Source organism: Plodia interpunctella, chromosome 6 (genome assembly GCF_027563975.2).
Source record: "Plodia interpunctella isolate USDA-ARS_2022_Savannah chromosome 6, ilPloInte3.2, whole genome shotgun sequence".
In the NCBI taxonomy this organism is placed as follows: domain Eukaryota; kingdom Metazoa; phylum Arthropoda; class Insecta; order Lepidoptera; family Pyralidae; genus Plodia; species Plodia interpunctella.
Window position 1 is genome coordinate 1941778 of NC_071299.1, and position 20060 is coordinate 1961837.

The 20060-nt window shown below is 34.2% G+C and overlaps 1 protein-coding gene across 7 annotated transcripts in view; it reads right to left on the reverse strand.

Moving 5' to 3' along the window:
- Positions 1 to 20060, reverse strand: part of Tet (Ten-Eleven Translocation (TET) family protein) — a 114793-nt gene that overhangs the window by 43575 nt on the left and 51158 nt on the right. For 5 of the 7 annotated variants that reach the window (XM_053746127.2, XM_053746125.2, XM_053746126.2 and 2 more), the window contains exon 4: positions 17905 to 17991. The exons of the other annotated variants lie outside the window; for them this stretch is intronic. In XM_053746127.2, the coding sequence (XP_053602102.1) occupies positions 17905 to 17991 (87 nt within the window). The remainder of the gene's footprint in view (positions 1 to 17904; positions 17992 to 20060) is intronic. 7 annotated transcript variants of the gene reach the window in all.

The following is a 20060-nucleotide window of genomic DNA, read 5'->3' on the forward strand; positions in this document are numbered from 1 at the left end:
CTCGCACTGTGGACATTAAAAAGTAATTTAAAATGAAATGCACATTGAACTTCCTACACGAATTCCATGAACGAGGAGCCATGAGATCCGAAAGAATGATGTCTTCATCTGGGCCATTACATGCATAGATTACAGTGCAAAATTGATAGAAACTCTTAGGAAATTTTCTTTTAGCTTACTATTCATCATCCAAGATGCCTTATTAAATTTCTGATTAAAATCTAAATAGACAGAACACGGGTTAGGTGGCGGACTCGTCGCAAGATTCATTAGAAAAAGTTCTTTTGTCGTCGAGTTAAACTTTCCTCACAATGCTCGTAATTAAAAGTTGGCGGGAATGTCTTGGTGACAGCGGCAATCCGCCATAATCTGCCGGCAGAGGGCGCTGGTGAAAGGGCGCGAAACTCACCACAGATAAACAACTTCCTGCTTTTTGTTGGTTAACTTTAAATGTGATCCAGTGCAGTTCAGTTTAATAGAGTTTCGCTGAGACTGGACAAAAGTAGTGTATTTTACCTTTAATTACTTTTGTGTTTTGTCGCTAGGTGGAATAGAGTAAGATCAATAGACTTGTTTCTAGACTGTGGGATTCATTACGCCTTTACCATAAAAGTCTTTTAAACTTAATTTTTTTTTCTTTATCAACGACTTCCATCATTTTAGCATGATTTTCAAGAAGTAGATTTTAGTTCGTATATAATGTTGATTGCACTCCAAAAATTTTGTTTAACTATTTAGGTAAAGTCTACCTTTAGAATGAAATAAGATTTTTGTTAACTATTTATTTATTCCAGACATTATCAAATATCAAAACACACAAATAATTCGCCATTGCAGAGATAAATTAGACCTGTCTATTGATATATACCGAATATCACTTTACAAATTAATGACCACACGATACGGAAATTAAACGCTCTGGAGGAAGGGGGGTTATCCCCTCTTTGGGGAGGGGGAGGGGGGTCGGAATAGCAATCTAGGGAGCCTGGGTGAATGAAATATCTAGCGTTGCCGCGCTAACCTCCGAAATGCATTAGGATCAGATCAAGCCCAGACTACGTGCGTATTTTGGGGGCTAATTGGAAGTCTGGGCCACGAGATGTATTTTGATTACGGCCTATTCAATAACCAGCTTTACTTTATGGAAAGTTCAGGATGCTAGAGTTCCGTGTAGGCTTATATATATTGTTAAATAACACTGTAATCGTGGTATAACTTAATATTGAAGTTAATTCGATTTGATGATGATGTTTTACGATGCATTCCAGTGCAATTAAACTGAAACTTAACAAGGATGTTTGTATGAACTTAGCAGCTCATTTCCCACAAAAGCACGTGAATACATTTTCATGAAATAGAATTAGATTCATTGGGCACAACAAAAAGGAAATATATTCTATTATACTTTAAAAAAAATTGGTATATAGTACGTAATAATTAAAAAAAAGTATAGGAATTTGTATAGTATTTACTTATTTACCAAGAAAATGTAGAAGAAAGTGCGTCACAAAAATCAACTGCAATTTCTTACGACGATGTCGATGTAAGAGAAATGACATGTTAACTCTCGTATAGTTATTATTATATTATAGATAAGTTATATTATTATTATATAGATAAGTTACAATCAAAATAATGCCATTTATTTACATATTATACTGCATCACTTAGGATGGCTTTTAGATAATAATGCGTACAATGTAGTAAATACAATAAGTTTGGCCGATGCGAAGTTTGTGGTCCTTTAGGATTCCGTAGTCCTACCAACAAGGAACCCTTACAGTTTCGACATGTCCATCTGTCCGTCTGTAACGACGTTGTACTTTTCAATAAACAGGAAGCTGTGTGTAGGAAACTCTTCACTAGAACCACAGTCAAGATTTTTTCTTTCTTTTATGTTTCTTTATGTTCAATCAAATATTGAACCGTTGCATTTTAATCATTGTACATTTTGAACGAGCCGACAGAACCGTGGAATCTCTCCAAGAGGGATCCTTTAACGAATCTAATAAGAATGCAAATGGTTCTGGAAGTACACACATAATTTCATTATTAGCGACGTCTACGTGATATATTATCAAGTTGAAATTAAATTAATTTCGAACCACCCGCCCGCTACCCGAAACCACAAATTAAGGTCGACATAGAACAAGAAAATACATAAGTATTTAAATTAAGTTGACTTATTGAAAGGAAAATCAATGTTTATTTTTAAAATATAAAAAGGTCATAAAATAAGTGAGAAAAGAACGATAACGACTTACCATCTTTGATTTAGAAAATCTGACACTAGAATTAGGATGAGTTGCACCGTCAAATTTGACGTTGATTTTAATCGGAGTACCGCTGACGTTTAGTAAAAATGGTGTACTTTGCGTTAAAGCTAACGCCAAAGTTCACGGTGCAACCCAACGTTAATACACAAATATCTTTGAGATTTCATATTGACTGACTGATGTCAAGACTTCTTCCTTACTAGTCTTTGACCGCGCCTTCGACCGCGTGATTTCCCTCGGGAGCAGTTATTTTTCGAGGACGAAAGGTAACCTATGTCCTTCTCCGTACTTCAAACTATATGTATTATAGTTTGAAGTACGGAGAAGGAAAAAAATTTAGGCAAAATTTCAAGAAGAGCATGAAGAGGTAACAAATAAACTTACATTCGCATTTATAATATTAGTTACGATTCGTTAGTAGCCTCATATGGCATCTCCCTCTAACTCTAAAATTGTTGGAGAGCGCAGACACGCAGACGACATCCACGACAAGATATGGAGTGGTCCTATTTTAAGGCTGGAATCACGCGTCGGCTTTTGGGGAAACTAATAAAAGTTTTGATTTTGCATTGGACGGACAAATTTTATGCTTGTATCTGCCGAATATATTTATTTATTTAAGACATACAAAACAAATTGTCATCGAAATTACACAACTTATATAACAACAGTCTGCGGTGAAGTTTGTTGCGCCGCTTCTTCTTCACTTGCGCTTTGGAAGCCGGCAGTAGACTTAGTTTAAGTAATTTTTTTGACGTCAATAAGTGATGTATATCGTCCTAAATTGAATAAATAATTTTGAATTTGAATTTGAACAATTAGTAATACTAGGCAACAACTGAGCACACGTGTGATATAGCAAATTTAAATTTTAAAACGATATATGAGTGTAATCAAAGATAGAACCATCTATTAGACATTCAACTCTATTGGCAGCTCTGTACGCTCGTCATTTTATAACTAACCTCCCGCACTCGATATATAGAGGATGTTTAATTAAAATATCTTTAAGTGATTTACGAGAAGCGATAATGTGAGTTCAAGGGTGATTTATCGATGAGTTATTTGTTTACTTTATGTATTTGGATATCGATAGTGAAAGGAGAATGGCCTGGCAGAAGGGACAAATCCAAAAAATGCTGGCTTGATGCCATCAGGGAAGATGTGTGCCAATTGTCTCACAACAAGGGTAAATAATAAATAAATATATTATTACAAATCACACAGATTGAGCTAGCCCCAAAGTAAGTTCTTGACTTGTGTTATGGGATACTAACTCAACGATACTATATTGTATAACATATACATATATAGATAAACACCCAAGACCCGGGCCAATCAGAAAAAGATCATTTTCCATCATGACCCGACCGGGGATCGAACCCGGGACCTCTGGGTTCAGAGGCAAGCACCTTACCGCTGCGCCACCGAGGATAGTATTACCATGCCCAGGTCGTCAGAGATCGTCAGTCATAGGAGGTCAGATAGGGTGCCGAAGACTGCGAGTGTTGAAGAAAAATTAAGAAAGGGAACTTAGGCTCCAACGCCGTACATCTAAGGAAGAAATCGAGTAAACGCTCAGATGACAGAGAAAGCTCTTATTAGATTATTTTTGAGAATATCATTAAAGAAGATGGAAATCTCAGTAATATTTTGAAAGGCTATAATTCTTTTTTCTCTTCATGTTAGTCTGAGAATAAAAGAGAAACATAGAATGAAGATTGTAAAAGTCAATATAGGGAGAAGGCTATAAACAGCGATAGAAGATATTAACCGCTTCTGAAATATGTAAATCTAAATTGAGGTAATGTTTTCATAAAGCCATAACATGGTAAAATATCTTTTTTTATCCAACATACCAGCAACAATAGATATTTATAGGAGTTTTATCGGATATTATCGGATAAATTCGATTCATTGGGCGTGCCTCGGGATAGCAATTTCAGAGACAATCTCATTTGCCTCTCTCCCGGAAAAAGTTTGAGAGAGATGTACAGTCGACTGCAAGTCGAGTTATACATGAACCTCTGCGGAGGATTTGCAATTATAGTATATATGTCACGTGCTGAAGACGACGGTTGCACCGTCAACTTTGACGTTAATTTTATTTAACCTGCGTAAAAAAACCGCAAAGTACGCCATTTTGTATAAACCTCGGCGGAGCGCAAGTTGAAGTCAACGTCAAAGTCTACTGGTGCAACTCACCCGTAAAAGCATAAAAGATCCCAATCTTTGGTTATACCCACATACCTCTTTTGTGTAAGGAGTTAAATCTATAATCTATACCTTTGAATTTATCGAATCAAATAAAACTTAGTTCTGTTGGAAATGAAAAGTTGTCTGTCAGTTACAATTCTTCAAAACGGAAATTGATTTTATTTACTCAGAACTAACAGTAGTCCGCGACTCCATCCGCGGCTAAAAGTACCCATGTCATTCCAGCGCGACTACTATTTACAAAAGGGTTACTATAACCATTACATTTTCATAAACTTGGTTTTGCTATAACAAAATGCCGCAAGAAATACCAATTCGACAAACGATCTTTCAAAAGGATCTCAATCCGAACGGATTGCTTCAAATCCAAGGACAATTTGATAACACGAATATAGAAGCAATAAAACGAACGTCGAATTTTATACGTAAAGCCGACAGCACGATAAACCTTTCAAATTAATCGAAAATCGGCTCTATTACAGCCGGATAAGAACTCAAGCAGAGCTTTACTGTATGAAATAATCCGGGATAAAACACGAACGTATCCCGTAATCCCAGACATATTAAAAGTTAACTTAAGCTCCTTATCATATGTTTAGAAATTACTGTTATAGTGCTTTTGTTTTAATTTAAATGTCCAAACTTTTCGGTAAACATTTCAATCTGATGTTTTATTCGTATGTACAGTCAACAGCACATAAAATTACTCCGCATGAACTACTATGGCGCGGTAATAGCGGCGAGTTTGCAATTAATTTGCGTAGGTTGATGTGCTGTTGACTGTACAGGCGATAGAAAATCAACCTATTTATAATTCTATATATTTTTAACCCTCAATGACAGAAGGTGGGTAGTTATATAAGTTTATGTACATTGTGTCTGTATATCTTTGATTTTAATCGAGATAATTCTTAGCTATGTTTGGAAAATGTGTGTTCAGTTTGGAAACTAACAGGTCTTGTCTAGCAGATGAGAGGAGGAGGCCAGCAACTTCGGATTCGAGGGTATATTAAATATTTATAAATACAAAACACCCCTATTACTTCTACATAGGGACTGACTTTAAAATTTGCAGCTAAACAAAATATCCCATTAATAAAAATACGAGCATACCTTTGTTTTTTCTCACATTACATAATATGTAAATTGAAACAAGGAACTTTCTGGAAATTGACATTGATCATGAATAATTCATACAATCTAATGCATAATGTATATTATATTATGTAGAACAATGGACGAGTCTACAATTCGACTAAATAAACAATTCTTGAATAGTTATATATAAAAAAAAAACGTTAACACTTATTGCATCTTATGCTTAGTTTTACACATATTTTTTTACTTTTTAGGTTAGGTTTGTATACTCTTGAACAAACTAATAAAAGTGCAGTACTCTCAGCAAAGAAAGAAGGAAATATTGTAATATTTCCTCGGTGACGATCTCGGTGGCGCAGTGGTAAAGTGCTTGCCCCTGAACCGAGAGGTCCCTGGTTCGATCCTTGGTAGGGTTATGATGGAAAATGATCTTTTTCTGGTTGGCCCGGGACGTGGATGTTTATCTATATATGTATTTGTTATAAAATATAGTATTGTTGAGTTAGTATCCCATACTACAAGTCTCGAACTTACTTTGGGGCTAGCTCAATCTGAGTGATTTGTCTTAATATATTTTTTACCTTAATCAGTGAGGCTGAAATCATAAGAAATACATAACATTAATACTGATAGATTAATATTATCAGTATTTGTATGTAGTGTATTTATGTTTAATTATCTACAACTAATGATAACTGATAAAATATTTAAAAAGCCGATGATATGAAATGGTTGAAGAGATTTTGTTAAAAAATCTCGACTCTCGACCGACAAGACTCTTAAATTTTTTTGACCACTTAAAATTAGTTTATTTGGAAGAGAAAATTATCAATTTATTTTATTATTAGTTGCAAAATACACTTTCAGGAACTCACAATATTAACTCTACCATTATTATACATTTATGAAACTGTTTTATTTGTAAATAATAATATTAACTTGTTTCGTTGAGTAGAGAGTCAACGTCGCTCAGACAAACTACATTTATTGCCAACGAACACTGTATTTCTCCATAAAAGTGTGTATGCAATGGCTCCTAAACTTTTCAATAAATTGCCTAGAAATCTAAGAAATACAAATAACTTACACACTTTTAAGAGAGAACTATCAAAGCTACTTATCAAAAAAGCTTATTATTCTGTTACTGAATATCTAAATGACAATTTCATTTAATTCAATTAAGTATTTGATCTTTTAATGTATACCTACCTGACAATTAGATAAATTATGTAGACACTTTATAGCATAAATTATTGTATAAATATTATGTAACTTCAGTTTGTAAAACCAATGACAAAAATTTCGTATGCCTTATGGCGGGACATAGAGAAGCTCATTCCAATGTATTATACCTATTATGTAACCTGTGTTCACGAAATCAACGAATTGAATTGAATTGAATTTCAGTTGTTAATATCAATAACAACTGAAATTGATAATTTTCTGTTCCAAATAAACAATTTTCAAACCCTGACCGGTCCCGTAATCATTTCCCGCATCCAACGCAAACCCTATTCGAGATGAGATCCCCGACCGTTGACCCAGGACTGTCACCGCCTTATTAATGTATCAGATGTTGGATCCGGCACTTGTTGCGCGACTTACTCTTGGCTGTCGTACGTGACGTCCCGTGGGATCCGACGATTATGTCGCTCGACTGGGATTTGTTCTTGTTTTCATTTACTTGAGCCATAACATTTTCACACTAAAGCTACATAAAAAACTTAAAAGTCAGTATAAGCAAATGTTTTTGAAAATTTTCTTCTATCTCCGTCCAGACGACATTTTTCTCACTGTATGTAGACATATATACAGCGAGAAAAATGTCAATACAATCATTAAATTAGTGGTATCCCATCGTTATTTACGTTGATGTTAAAATAGTATACGCTATTTAAAACTTTTGAAATGCTACCATTTTCCACTACCACCATGATTAATTAGGATGAGGGCCGCTGACGTTTAGACAAAATAGCGCACTTTGCATTATCTGCGAACGTTACAGTAAACGTCAATGTTGACGGTGCAACCCACCCTTAATGTCAAGATAAGTCTGGAAATGTCAAAGTGGTAAAATGTGCAATTTTAACTTGAACTGCAAATATTGCAGGCTGTGACCATAACTACTCCAAATTTTTTGTAATTTCTGTTTATGTTTAGAGCTCAGATATATATATAGCAGTACCACAAATTTTATCTTCGACCCCGTATCGTAAAACATAATTCTACGCTGACCTTAGAAGTCCAAGCGAGCAGAACCGAATACATCGCGGAAACCAATAGAATATTTTATATTTCAAACACTAAGGATGTAGTGTTATGTCAATTTCGGATCTGAATACGGATTTATGATTTAATATCGATACGGATATATTAATAATGTATTATAACATTTCTCAGTTCATAAGGTTTTGGGGTGCTTTATAAATAAACTATAATTGAAGCTCAATTGTGTATTCATTGTCTTAACTACTTGCACTGTGGTCCTATTGTTGTTCACTTGTCTTTAATATCTCTATAATAGTAATAATAATTTTAATGTTTACTAATGTTTAATAATTAATGTTACTTATTTTTCTTACAATAAAGTTAGTACAAACAAGTAATGTCGTACCCGGTTTCTACGTTTTTATCGGAATTTAGGATATTTTCTGTTTAACATTTTAATTTCAGCGTCTAAGAATTACAGTTTTTCTATAAAAATGACGCAAAGAAGTGCAGTTTAAAAACAAAAACGTGCATTTCCATCCGTATTTTTCGTTACCAATTAAATCACGGATATCCGGTTTCGGTTTCGGTTCCCGTTCTTGATATAATGTCTCTATTTTATATTCGGAACGTATGTCGAATATGGAAATGCGGCTCGTTAAATTTAATTCGCAGCCGTTTCAATTTGTGCGAAGGTTGATTTTCTGAGTATTCCGTCAACTGGGACCGCGATAAACTAATACCGCGGTCCCAGTCACCGGATCCATTCATTTTATTTATTGTTGTTAATTATTGATAGAATGTAAAATGTTTTAAATGCAATAACGACTTAATTTTATGTATATTATTTACTTTGATGTTTACATATAATACATATACGTAATACAATAATGGCTTTATTTTATGTATATATTATTCCCTTTTAATTATTACTTAAAACACTTTTTCATCTGACTATATCATTTTTATTACTTTATTAATGGCCCAGTAGCCGGAATAAAAATAGTTTTAATCGTTTTAGTTACCATACTCCTCTGAAATGGCTTGACAGATTTGGAAGAAATTTTATACGTAAATTCGGTGGGTCTGAGTAGGTTTCGGTAGGTTGTTATCTATTTAACTATTTTTTTATACAACACGAGCGAAGCCGGGGCGGCCGCTAGTATTTAAATAAATCGTTAAGGCGACTGGGACCGCGGTTCTAGTTCACAGTGGTCCCAGTTGACGGAATCCTCGATTTTCTTTAATTCATACAATCAGGGAATTTCTTCAGTTATGATATTACATTGGTCTTTTACGACTGTTTCTGAGTTGTCGGACCGTATTGTCACATGTTTGGTGGTTATTGCCGTAGATTAGGTAAATTTTATTACATCGGCTTTAGCCCCTGACTTCGCCTGTGTGAACTTCGTTTTTCACTCATTTCACTCCTTGTTGGATGTGAATTCCGTCTTCCCAAATGATAACTTACAATGATATTAAAACGTGTAATACGAAGCATAATTTTGATTAAAATTTCCATGTTTATCGGTTTCGTCTCTGTATCGTCGAATAATAATTTTTGAAAATTTAATTAAACATTAAAAATCTTTACTCCAACGTATTATAAGCCTACATATGAGTGGACTTGGCTTTTTCAAAATGACCATTATTCTAATGGAGCGCTAAATATCAAATGCTTTGCAATGGTTTACACTTGAGATCACATTTTGATCACTGCCCTATTCAATACTGAATGTTTGTAAGGAAATAAAATGGATTCAATAAAATTATGAGATAATTTACCAGTATGTTTTTAACCAGGCTAAAATAAGTTATTGATAAAAACTATGAAAGGTTTCAACAAAGCGATTGTGTACGGTAAATTTAATTAGCAATCGTGTCGTGCGATAGAAGCATTAATTAAAGAGAAAAGAAAGATCTTTCAATTCCGATCTAGTAACGATGAAAAATGACCGCTTTTATTTTTCTTTCCCATCTTCGCGTATTCTCAGTTGTATACGGGGCTGTGACACCGCTAAACCCAGGGTCAGCGTGAAAAAGCTTAAAATATTGAAGCTCGGGTTTTCGCTCCCATGGGTATTTTGAGATAAAATATAGCCTATAGCAATCTTGGATAATGTACCTTTCTAATGGTGAAAGAATTTTTGAAATCGGTTCGATAGTTTCGGAGATTACTCGCCTCAAACATACAAACTCACAAACGTTCACCTATTTATAATAATAGTATAGATTTAGCTGTGATTCAACAACTGGCCGTCTACCTTAATTTAATCCCCTTTGTGAATGCTATTGTTACCTATTAGCTACCAAGGCAATGTGTCCCATAGATATAGCTAAACAGAGTATAAATATTATGTTACAAAATCTGCATTGTAAACATATAGTTTGTGTATAAATATTTAAAAATTGATTTATAACGAACTACATTTTTTCGCCATTGCAACACCAAATAGAATAGTTAAGATTGGTTGATGAACGCAGTGTTGCCAGCCAAGAGGATGCAGAGCCCTCATTTACTTTCTACTGTCTATAGACAAGACTGCAGCTATAATATGTGTAAACACCCCCGTACTGTGCCTTCAGAATTCAATTTAGCAACACAGGTACACAATATTATATATACATATGGCTGGACACGTCGATTCTGTCTGGCGAACTTTCGGCTAGGCAGTTTGCAATACATTATGTGGCTGTTAGTATGTTGAAATTGACTAAGTTATCGATTTTTCTATTTACTTGCTATTAGTTATCTAAGTATGCATGCCACCATAAAACCATAAATTATGTATGTGTTATGTATCCTATTAATATTATAAATGCGAAAGTTTGTGAGGGTGTATGTGTGTGTGTATGTTTGTTATTCTTTCATGCAAAATCTACTGGACGGATTGTTATTAAATTTGGTGCACGGGTAGAATATAAACTGGAAGAACACATAGGATACTTTTTATCCCAGAATTCCCTTCCCCAGAGACGCATCTGCAGTGTCCCATAAAGCTATCTCGCAAGACTTCTTTCGATAGTTTACAAATTAGTTCATTCGTTACTTGTTTTCATAGTTTACAAATTATCGACGTGAAACCATCATTATCGAACTGAGAACAGACTGCAGGTTTACAAAAGTGTTCACTGTTTCTCTCTCGGCTATCAATACTATTATTATAAAGAGGTAAGCGCGCGTTTGTGAGTTTGTTAGTTTGTATGTTTGAGGCGGGTAATCTCCGAAACTACCGACTCGATTTCAAAAATTATTTCACCATTAGAAAGGTACATTATTCAAAATTGCTATAGGCTACATTTTATCTCAAAATTCATACGGGAGCGAAGCCCCGGGCAACATTTAGTTATTCATAAAAATGTTAAAGTATATTCATAAAAATGTTAAAGTATATACTAATGTTTTGTCACTATCGCATTTTACAATATTTGACATGGACAGAACGAGACAAAACATACTTTAGCAACTATGCTTTAACATTTTTATGAAGGGTTAGTTTCCTACGCCTGTCTACGTAAATACTACTAAGTTGATTTTTTTACAAAAAAAAAAATAAAAAAAACATCCTCACGCAAAAGGCGCCGCGTTGCGTGAGAGTGGTTACGTATTTACGAAATCAATTGACGTTTATACGTCTATTACGTCCCGTTCCCGGGGCAGTAATCAAAAGAAACAATTTCGCGCCGCTTCCAGCCGAATTAAATATTTAACGACTCCTTTATAACATCGGAACAGGCAGAAAGTTGTGAAATTTCATGAAATTTTCGAATGGATATAGGTACATGCCGGAAATTAGGAATTGCTTAAATTCAGTGCCAGTTGTTTTGTTGTGATCGTAAATATTACAAGGACATCAGTCTTGTTATGGCTTCTTTCATGTTCTATTTGAAATAATTGTTTGGTAAGGAATACACGTAAACTAAAAATTAAGATAAATTATAATAGGCCCAACACGTTTTTTGCTTAAATTAAATTATATGATTGATACAGCATAAAATACATGCAAAACTGTATAAAGATACCAGCGAAATATATTAAACTATAATGTTAGAATAATAATCGTACGTGAACCGAAATGCACATAATGGCAATAGAATGCATTAATGAAAGTTTCAGGCAATAGTTTAGAGTAACTACCCAATAAGAGCGGGCGCCACCCCCACCCCATCTAACCCCCGAACGAATCATGTCAAACTTAATGCCACGTTTTACGGCCAAAACCGAGTCGTATAAAAATTATATTTCCCATTGTGAAAAACATAACCTAACTTTCGCTATGTTTACGCGCGCAAAGCGTATTGTATAGAGAAAAAACAATAATAAAGTGCGCGGTATTGATCGCGGCGACGCGCATGCGCGAAACGACGAAATTTGCAATTACAAGGTGCTCTGTGCAAATTTCGCTCGAGTTTATAATTCGGAGGCGGCCTCTAGCGTCTAGTTTGCTATTCGCTAGGAGCAGCCGAGAAAGGGACAGCAACAATCGGAAATAAATTTAACTTAATTGCGGCATTTTCGAATTTCCGAAATTCTCGTGTTCTTACTCGTACGCGATATAAGAAAGCTGATTTATAACAATTTTGGAAACTTTGTTTGATAAATTCACGTTGTTACTTTATTTACGACATGCCAGTAACATATGACTTTAACAAACGAGTGTTTTATTTATTATCGAATTTTCAGTGACGATATATTACGATTAAATCATTTCACAAGACAAATTTATTTCAAAATCACAAGGAATACTTAAAGTTCACATAATAGGGGTACGTCTGCAGTTAAATTATGCAACTAAGGTAAATAAAATGGTTCCCAAACCTACGTAACATATATATACCTAGCAGAAAGACCTTAGTTTTCATGGAAATCCATCAAATACACACACGTTCTCCATTATTCAGATTTTCTGTGCATTCTCCAAAGCCTGATAGACAGCCCGCATTGATATCCAAATAACTAATCAGTGTATGTCTAGCCATACCGATATGTAGCATTAGAGTAACTACCTATGGAGCGCGCATTTTACTTTTGGCCATAGCTGGCGCAAAATAATTGTGAATATTATGCACGATTCTAAACCTAACGGCCTAATAATAAAATATACGTTAGTTGCAAATTACAGACATATAATAGTAGATTTAACAGAATCAAAATTAAATGCAATCGAGATTGCAACTCTTTTCATCCTTTCAATTAATTTTTAGCACAGCTTTTTACCTAGCTGACATGTCTTTTGCGGCAAAAGTTTTGCCAATTATGTTAAATTCAGTTATGTCATAGAATTATGTCAAATGGCAAATCTTTTACTTTAAACTAATGTTCAAAGTTAACTAAGCTATGTTAGGCTATCTCTGTGTCAAACATTTGAAATAAATACAAATCTTTCTTCTTTATAAGTACAGAAGTATAAATAGCCCCCTTTATAGGTACTAATATATCATGACATTGGTAATTTATTGTTAAATTCTATGGATTTTGTTCGCTCTGGAGTTCGGGCTGGATGTGCGCGCTCTGCCACAGGAAAAGGAAGCTCTCCTAACTCTATGAGTCTAGCCTTTTAGGAAGTGCAACGCAAGTGCAGTGGGGTGTGGGGGGAGGGGGAGGGGCAGTCTGGTCGCCATGGCAACGGCAAGATGGCGGTCGCAAATTAGTCCGTCTGAAAGCTGTATGCACCGTCTTCATTATGTAGGATTTCAATTTATTACTGAATTGAACTTTCGTATTCGGTTATAATGTTTTTAGTTTTAATAGCCTTCGATTTCGTGGGGTTAATACGATGTGTTTGTAATAATTATGTACGATCAGACGATAGTAGAGACTATTTATTAAACTTTATTGCTAAGTAAAAACGTTCTTATAAACAAATGGCGACCTTAATGCTTTTTGTGTTAATTCTTTATGTAATTTTATTCTTATCTCTAATACAAGGAAGACCAGTGCCCCAGCGGTGGGGACATGAACATTTGTAGATTTTACAAACGCATGCTTGAGCTAATTGTTTGTAATAACGTTATTGCACGACAAATAAGAACTATTTTGCTAAAAACATTCTTACTCGTATAGCGCGGACCTAAAATCGAAGCTTCAAAGCTCCGAAGCTTTGTTCCATAGACGCGCCTCGGGCTTTGTAAACCATTTGTTATTTTAACGACATTGTGAACCACTGAACTAACGTGGATTCGATAATCGGGCCTATTCTTATTCTACTTTTCTAACACTACTTCAGTAGAACTAGTGAACAAACTGAGTACTTAATGCAGAGCTTGAAAAGTCTCTCTCTCTCTCTCATCCGAGAGTATTTCCGATTTCCTTTTTCCTCAGCCGTAGAAGGGTTCTACTCTTTTAACTTTATCGTCTGCACTTCGTACGGTCGTCGGCATCCCTAGTTGTCAGACCATTGGCAGGCATATCATCCTTGACGACATCAAACCAGCATTTCTTGTCCCTTCTGCTATGGCCGGGCGGGAGCGGTGTAGCCAGAGTTAGCAAGGTCAGTTATCTACATTAATACCCCCTCATTAAGAGGGGGCTTCCGGTTTTATATCACCGCCGTTACACCGTCACGTTGTAATAATTTTGTTTTAATTTATAACGTAAACTAATAAGCACAAGAGATAACACTGAAGGATTTTATTTGATTGCATTACAGACATCCATTATACAAATTGTAACCATAATTTACGACGAGGATTTTCGTGGCCACCGCTTAACTTTTATTTTCGCTAACAAAAAATAATTGCTGGTGTGCCCATTACTTTATGAACCTTTTTTGAACCTCAAGATCATCAAATGCTTTGTTATGGTGGATTCCAATTATACAATCTGTGGTGACATTACATTTATTTTAGAGCTATTAAATGAATGAAAATAATTCATTCATATTTGATTTCGTTCATTTTTGGTCCAAAATTGGAATGCATAACTTGGTTACAACATAATGACACTTCGGTACCAATATATCAATGTACAGTTTTCTACAAAGAAATCTGACCCCCCCCCCCCCGCGCCGCCGCGATTTGAACACCATCTCTTAGGGGGTCAGATTTCTCTGTGGCAGACTGTACTATAAGAATTTTATTTTGTAAAATACTTAATTATATTTAGTTATATTACTCATTACGTTATGTATACTTTAATGGGAAATAATTTACTTAAATTGTAATAAGATTTTATTTTTATATCGATGTATCTCATTGCTGGGAAAAGGCCGCTAAGAAAAATAATTAAAAAAAAGAATTTTAAAGTAAAATATACCTTCTCTATCACTTCGCACTTTGTATACAAAGAACGAATGGCTTCGAAAAAGTTTCGTAGCCGACTCCAAGGCGCAATCTCTGCCATCGTTAGCTAAAACCTTCCTTTGTGTACGAAAGGCGTTTTTAGCCTCCGCTTGGTTACACACTCATTTAAATATCCAACTTTTTGCATGGAACTTGGAAAGTAACGATCTGTCTTATCGAGACTGCATTTGAAAATTGCAGTGGTAACTCATTTATGGTGGAGATAGGTATTACAGTGATAGTTTAACTATTTTGTTCCTAGTGTAGAAAACAAATTGTGTCATAAAAATACAGCTGCATATTTAATCTGTAGCAGTAGTTGACATTTAATCGAATTGATTTCTACATATTTTAAAAAATCCTTATTTAAAATATGCAGAGATTAAATTTTAAGTTAATTTCCGTAATTATGAATAAAATATGAATGAATGGTATAAGTATAATTTTCGTTCACAAAAGGCTTGGTTTCGTTCACAAAAGGTGTTTGCTGTAGAAATAACATTTGAAAATGCTTAAACTTGGACGTTTTAAATTAAACAGTATTCGCTTTTTAGGGCCGTTCATTTGTTAAAACTCTAATTTTAAAATTGCGTTCTATAGAACATTTATTTTTTAATATTACTTATTTTTAGAATGATGCTAACGACAAAAATGAAAATGACACTAGCGATAAACGCGCAAATTCAATTTTTTTCTAGGTGTCTTGTTCAAAATTGACATCTTGTTCTTGATGAAACAGTATGTTTTTACTTTAAAGTATTTTATTTAGTTTGGCCAATGTTATTGCAACCTAAAATAATTAAAATCTCATTTATAAAATAAAATAAAAAGCAAGCTCGTCGTGTTAAGTTGTTTTGTATAAATTTGTATTTGTGTACGTGGCTATAAATAAAGATATTCTTATCTATCTATTATTTATAGTACATACAGTCAGTCGCACAAGTTACACTGGTTGGATCCTTTTTCCGCGGTAATAGGGACGAAAATGCAACGAATTTGTATAATCTTATATGCCATTATTATTATATATAATACCCATGTGTCATTGTATATTTTTTCGAATTCGAAAAAATCATGTCTGTTCGTCTATACAATATGAATTTAACCAATTTTTCATACTAAGTAGAAAAATTACTTAAATATTTGTAGTAATTATCAATGAAATCAAAACGACACATCTTCGGACTAAATAAAAAAATTGGTTACCAAATCTGGGAGTACAATTATAATTAAGTATGTTAATGGTAAATCGTAATCGTACTTCAATAGTAATTCTTATTTACACGCAATAAATACTACTAATGCATTACGACATTGATTCTCTTATAAATATCAATATAAATATGATTATTTATCATATTGGTCTTCACAAATATGATTTGCCAAGAAAATTTTTGATATGATAAGAAGAAGAATAATACCCTGTTTTATTATAAGTACTCTCTCTCTTATCTGAGCGTTTTTCCGATTTCTTCCTTTGCCGTTGAGCTTTGGAACCCAGTGTCCGCACCGCGGGACTTATTTCAATAGGCTTATCAGGCATCTAGAGCAATATATTGCTCAGGCTATTTTTGCGAGTAACATATCCAAAGCCGAGGTTCCCACTTTGAGCCCTTTGGCTGTGTACGGTCCTTGTGACTGTCGCCATATTTCCTCCGGTTAAGCAGTAATGGTCGACGTAGCGACCAATTGCAAGTAGGCTTCGATTAAAAAAACTTGGTTTATTATAAGTACGGGTTTTTCTTATTTGCAGTAAACACATCATTGAATTCCAACCAACCAACCAATACTATGGCCTAGTATCAAAACCTCGCGACCAAATCATTATATGATACACTTTTGATTTCAACCATTCAGTAATTACGATTTACAATTCCAAACGCATTCGAAACTGAATGAACACGTGGCTTCAGGGCTGCTGAAAAATTCCCGCAAATCGTAACACTACAACGAAAATTCCATTGACTTCAAAAACCATTGCGGGTTTTGTGCCGATTTATGTTTATAGTGTGCGAACAAAAGAGTCAATGGATGAGTGTTAGCGATAATGTCCCTGTTGGATTGGTCCACTGAGTATTAATCTTGTGAATGGGATGTTTACGCCCGCGGCTGTGGCCGTGAACCGGTCGGTTACTTTTATTCCTATATTCGGACGTCCCGAAAGCGAAAGTGACCTGTTTTTCCCTGTTTGATCCGCGTAATCGTGGGATTTTGAGCACGCATGTGAATGTGATAATTATGGTCACAATTATCAGGCTTCTTACGTAATTATAGGTAGGTTACCTATTTATTTGTATAGTTCTAAGACTCAATTTTGGGATTTGGAGATTCCCTTCAATCTCCGGAAAACACAAATTAGTATAGAAATAAATTTAGAAATTGTAGAAATAAAGTGCCTTTTGTTCTACATTATAATAACTTATTTAAAATGAAGCTTCATCTAAAAATTTTAAACAAAAAAATAAGTAAGAACATATTTGTTGAAGAACATATTTTACTATAAACTTTAATCTATTTTGATTAGTAGATAGTTTTTTTTATATATTTTTTAGCTTAGGTATGCCTTGTATATACCGAATTTGACTGACGTAATAGAATCACTGCAATGAGAGAATAGTTGGCTTCTTTTTCAAATCATAGTTTTTTCTGAACATTCAACGCTATTTAATGCACTGTTCCAAACATTGTAAGTAATTTTCACTGCTTGCTTCTGTTTTGAGTGGAAATGAAGAAATGTTAAGAAATATTAGTCACGATTAGTCGCAAACATAACAAGTACACATAAGAGGGAAAATGAGAGTGGAAAGAAAAAGCGAGTACTCACAGGAGTAGTGACGGAGCGCCCTCTGCCTCGACCTCGCCTCGACTCGCTCTTGACCGTCTGCAGCGTCCCGTCCGGCGCCAAAATAAGCTATAACAACACAGACACACCACAGACTTAACTTAAGCAAAAATAAAGTAAAACAAAGGAGAAATGTTAACACAAAAGGGAGAAATGAACAGACAAACATGCAATGGATTGAGGGTTAGATGGCGACAGATTAGTGGTTTAGTTATTAGTTTGTGGGGAAGAAATAATTAAAATGGAACAAAATACTTGAAATAATAACCTGAATATTTTTTTTTTTACAAAAAACATTTTTGAGTTGAACTTCCGGAAAAATGTTTTATAGCGCCATCTAACGCTAAACTACGGAACCTATATAAACGCCAGTCGACTGGTGAAACAGAGATGGTCTACTTCGTAATTTAGCTACTCGCCGCTAGATGGCAAAGCATTGACAATTTTTTCGAAGTTATCGTAGAAGATACATAACTTTTAAATAATTTAACTTTTTTGTTTATTAAGTTGTGCGAACGAATAAATTTTCAGTATTTATTTTAAAATTCATACTCGAACAAAAATTAAAAAGTTAGTTATCACTAAAATAAATGTAGGTAGGTATTTCATATTTATTAAGTAGTTCACATTATTATATTATTATTATATAGATAATACGCTTAGTATAAACATTTTAATGTTGTATTTTGCGTATTTTAACTTTTGTACAATCTGATTTAAATATACGTATGATTTAAAAAAAAAAATGTATTTTAAAGTTTTTATGTAATTTATTCTTATGCGCAATCTGGGCTGTCTAATTATTTTTATATTTATGTTATATATTTAATCATTTGTTACATATTTAAGATGCAAAAAGTCACCTATCACGGTACACATCCAAGCTTAACCTAACAAGCCTAATTTAATTAGAGAGAGGCTGATAAATTAAAAGAACAAAATAAAATATAGTTTATGTTGCGCACATGGCATCGCGCACACCTGGCGTTTTAGTTCGTTACTCCTGTTTTTGTGTTAGAATGCGCACGACATTTGTTCTTTCTCTATCTCCCTCTAACAATAGCCGTCTCACTCTTCTTGTCTATTCTTATTCAAATTGTAGGTTTTGTAATTATCTTCAATTGAATATTTTTTTCGTTTTCGTCGTGAGATTTATTAAGATGATGAATTAGGTACATTCGGCAGCTGCGTTATGTGTAACTTTAAATATTTTACTAAGAATAACTAAGAATATGGTTTCGTACGAAAATTTAGAGCCGTGATAATATGTAGTCGTCCAAATCAAAAGGGACCTAATGGCGGCTAGCACTTAGGTCTTTATTGCCGTTGTTCCAATACAAAACAACTGCAATAACGACCTAAGTGCCTTTATTTATCTTTTAAATTTTTGAAAATCGCGAATTGATTACAGTTTAAATTATGTAATGAGATTACAATTAGGTATTAACCATTACCTATATAGGTACCTAAGCAAGGCATTGCGTGTTTTTTTATGAAGTGAAGAAATCTGAAATAAACATTGTTTAATTTTCTTTTTATTTTTTTTCCGTAGATTTGTGTATAATTTGATATGACTTTATTTATTTAATCTTTATTTACGAAATAAGTACAAAGGGCAGACTTAATTCTAAAATTCCTTTCGACTTCAAAACAATTTTTTTCTCAAAGCAGTTTTACCGTCTTGAAAGTTCATAATATCACGGCACGAAATTAATTTTAAATAATCAGGCGTGAGACATATTATCTGTAAAGTGCGTTTGTTACGTCCATAATACAGTTCACAGGTTGGGGCCTATAAATACTGTATTTTAAATGGACGAAGTCGTGTGTACTACGTGTAAATGAGTAAATCGCTACGCGTGGGCGCCTTGTACGGCAGATGCGTGGTTGCGGCAGGTCGGGACTCACGCGATCTCATTCACGACCACATAATGTATTTATTTTTACACTTAAAACCAACATTTTTGATAACAGTGTCTAGACCCCAATATATGTTATAGAATATAGTATCGTTGGGTTAGCATACACAAGTCCCGAACTTACCTTGGGGTCAACTCAATTTGTGTGATTTTTCTATGTGTATTTACCTTCTTGAATATTGTCAAAACAATTCTGACTGTGAATTGATTTCCAAAAAT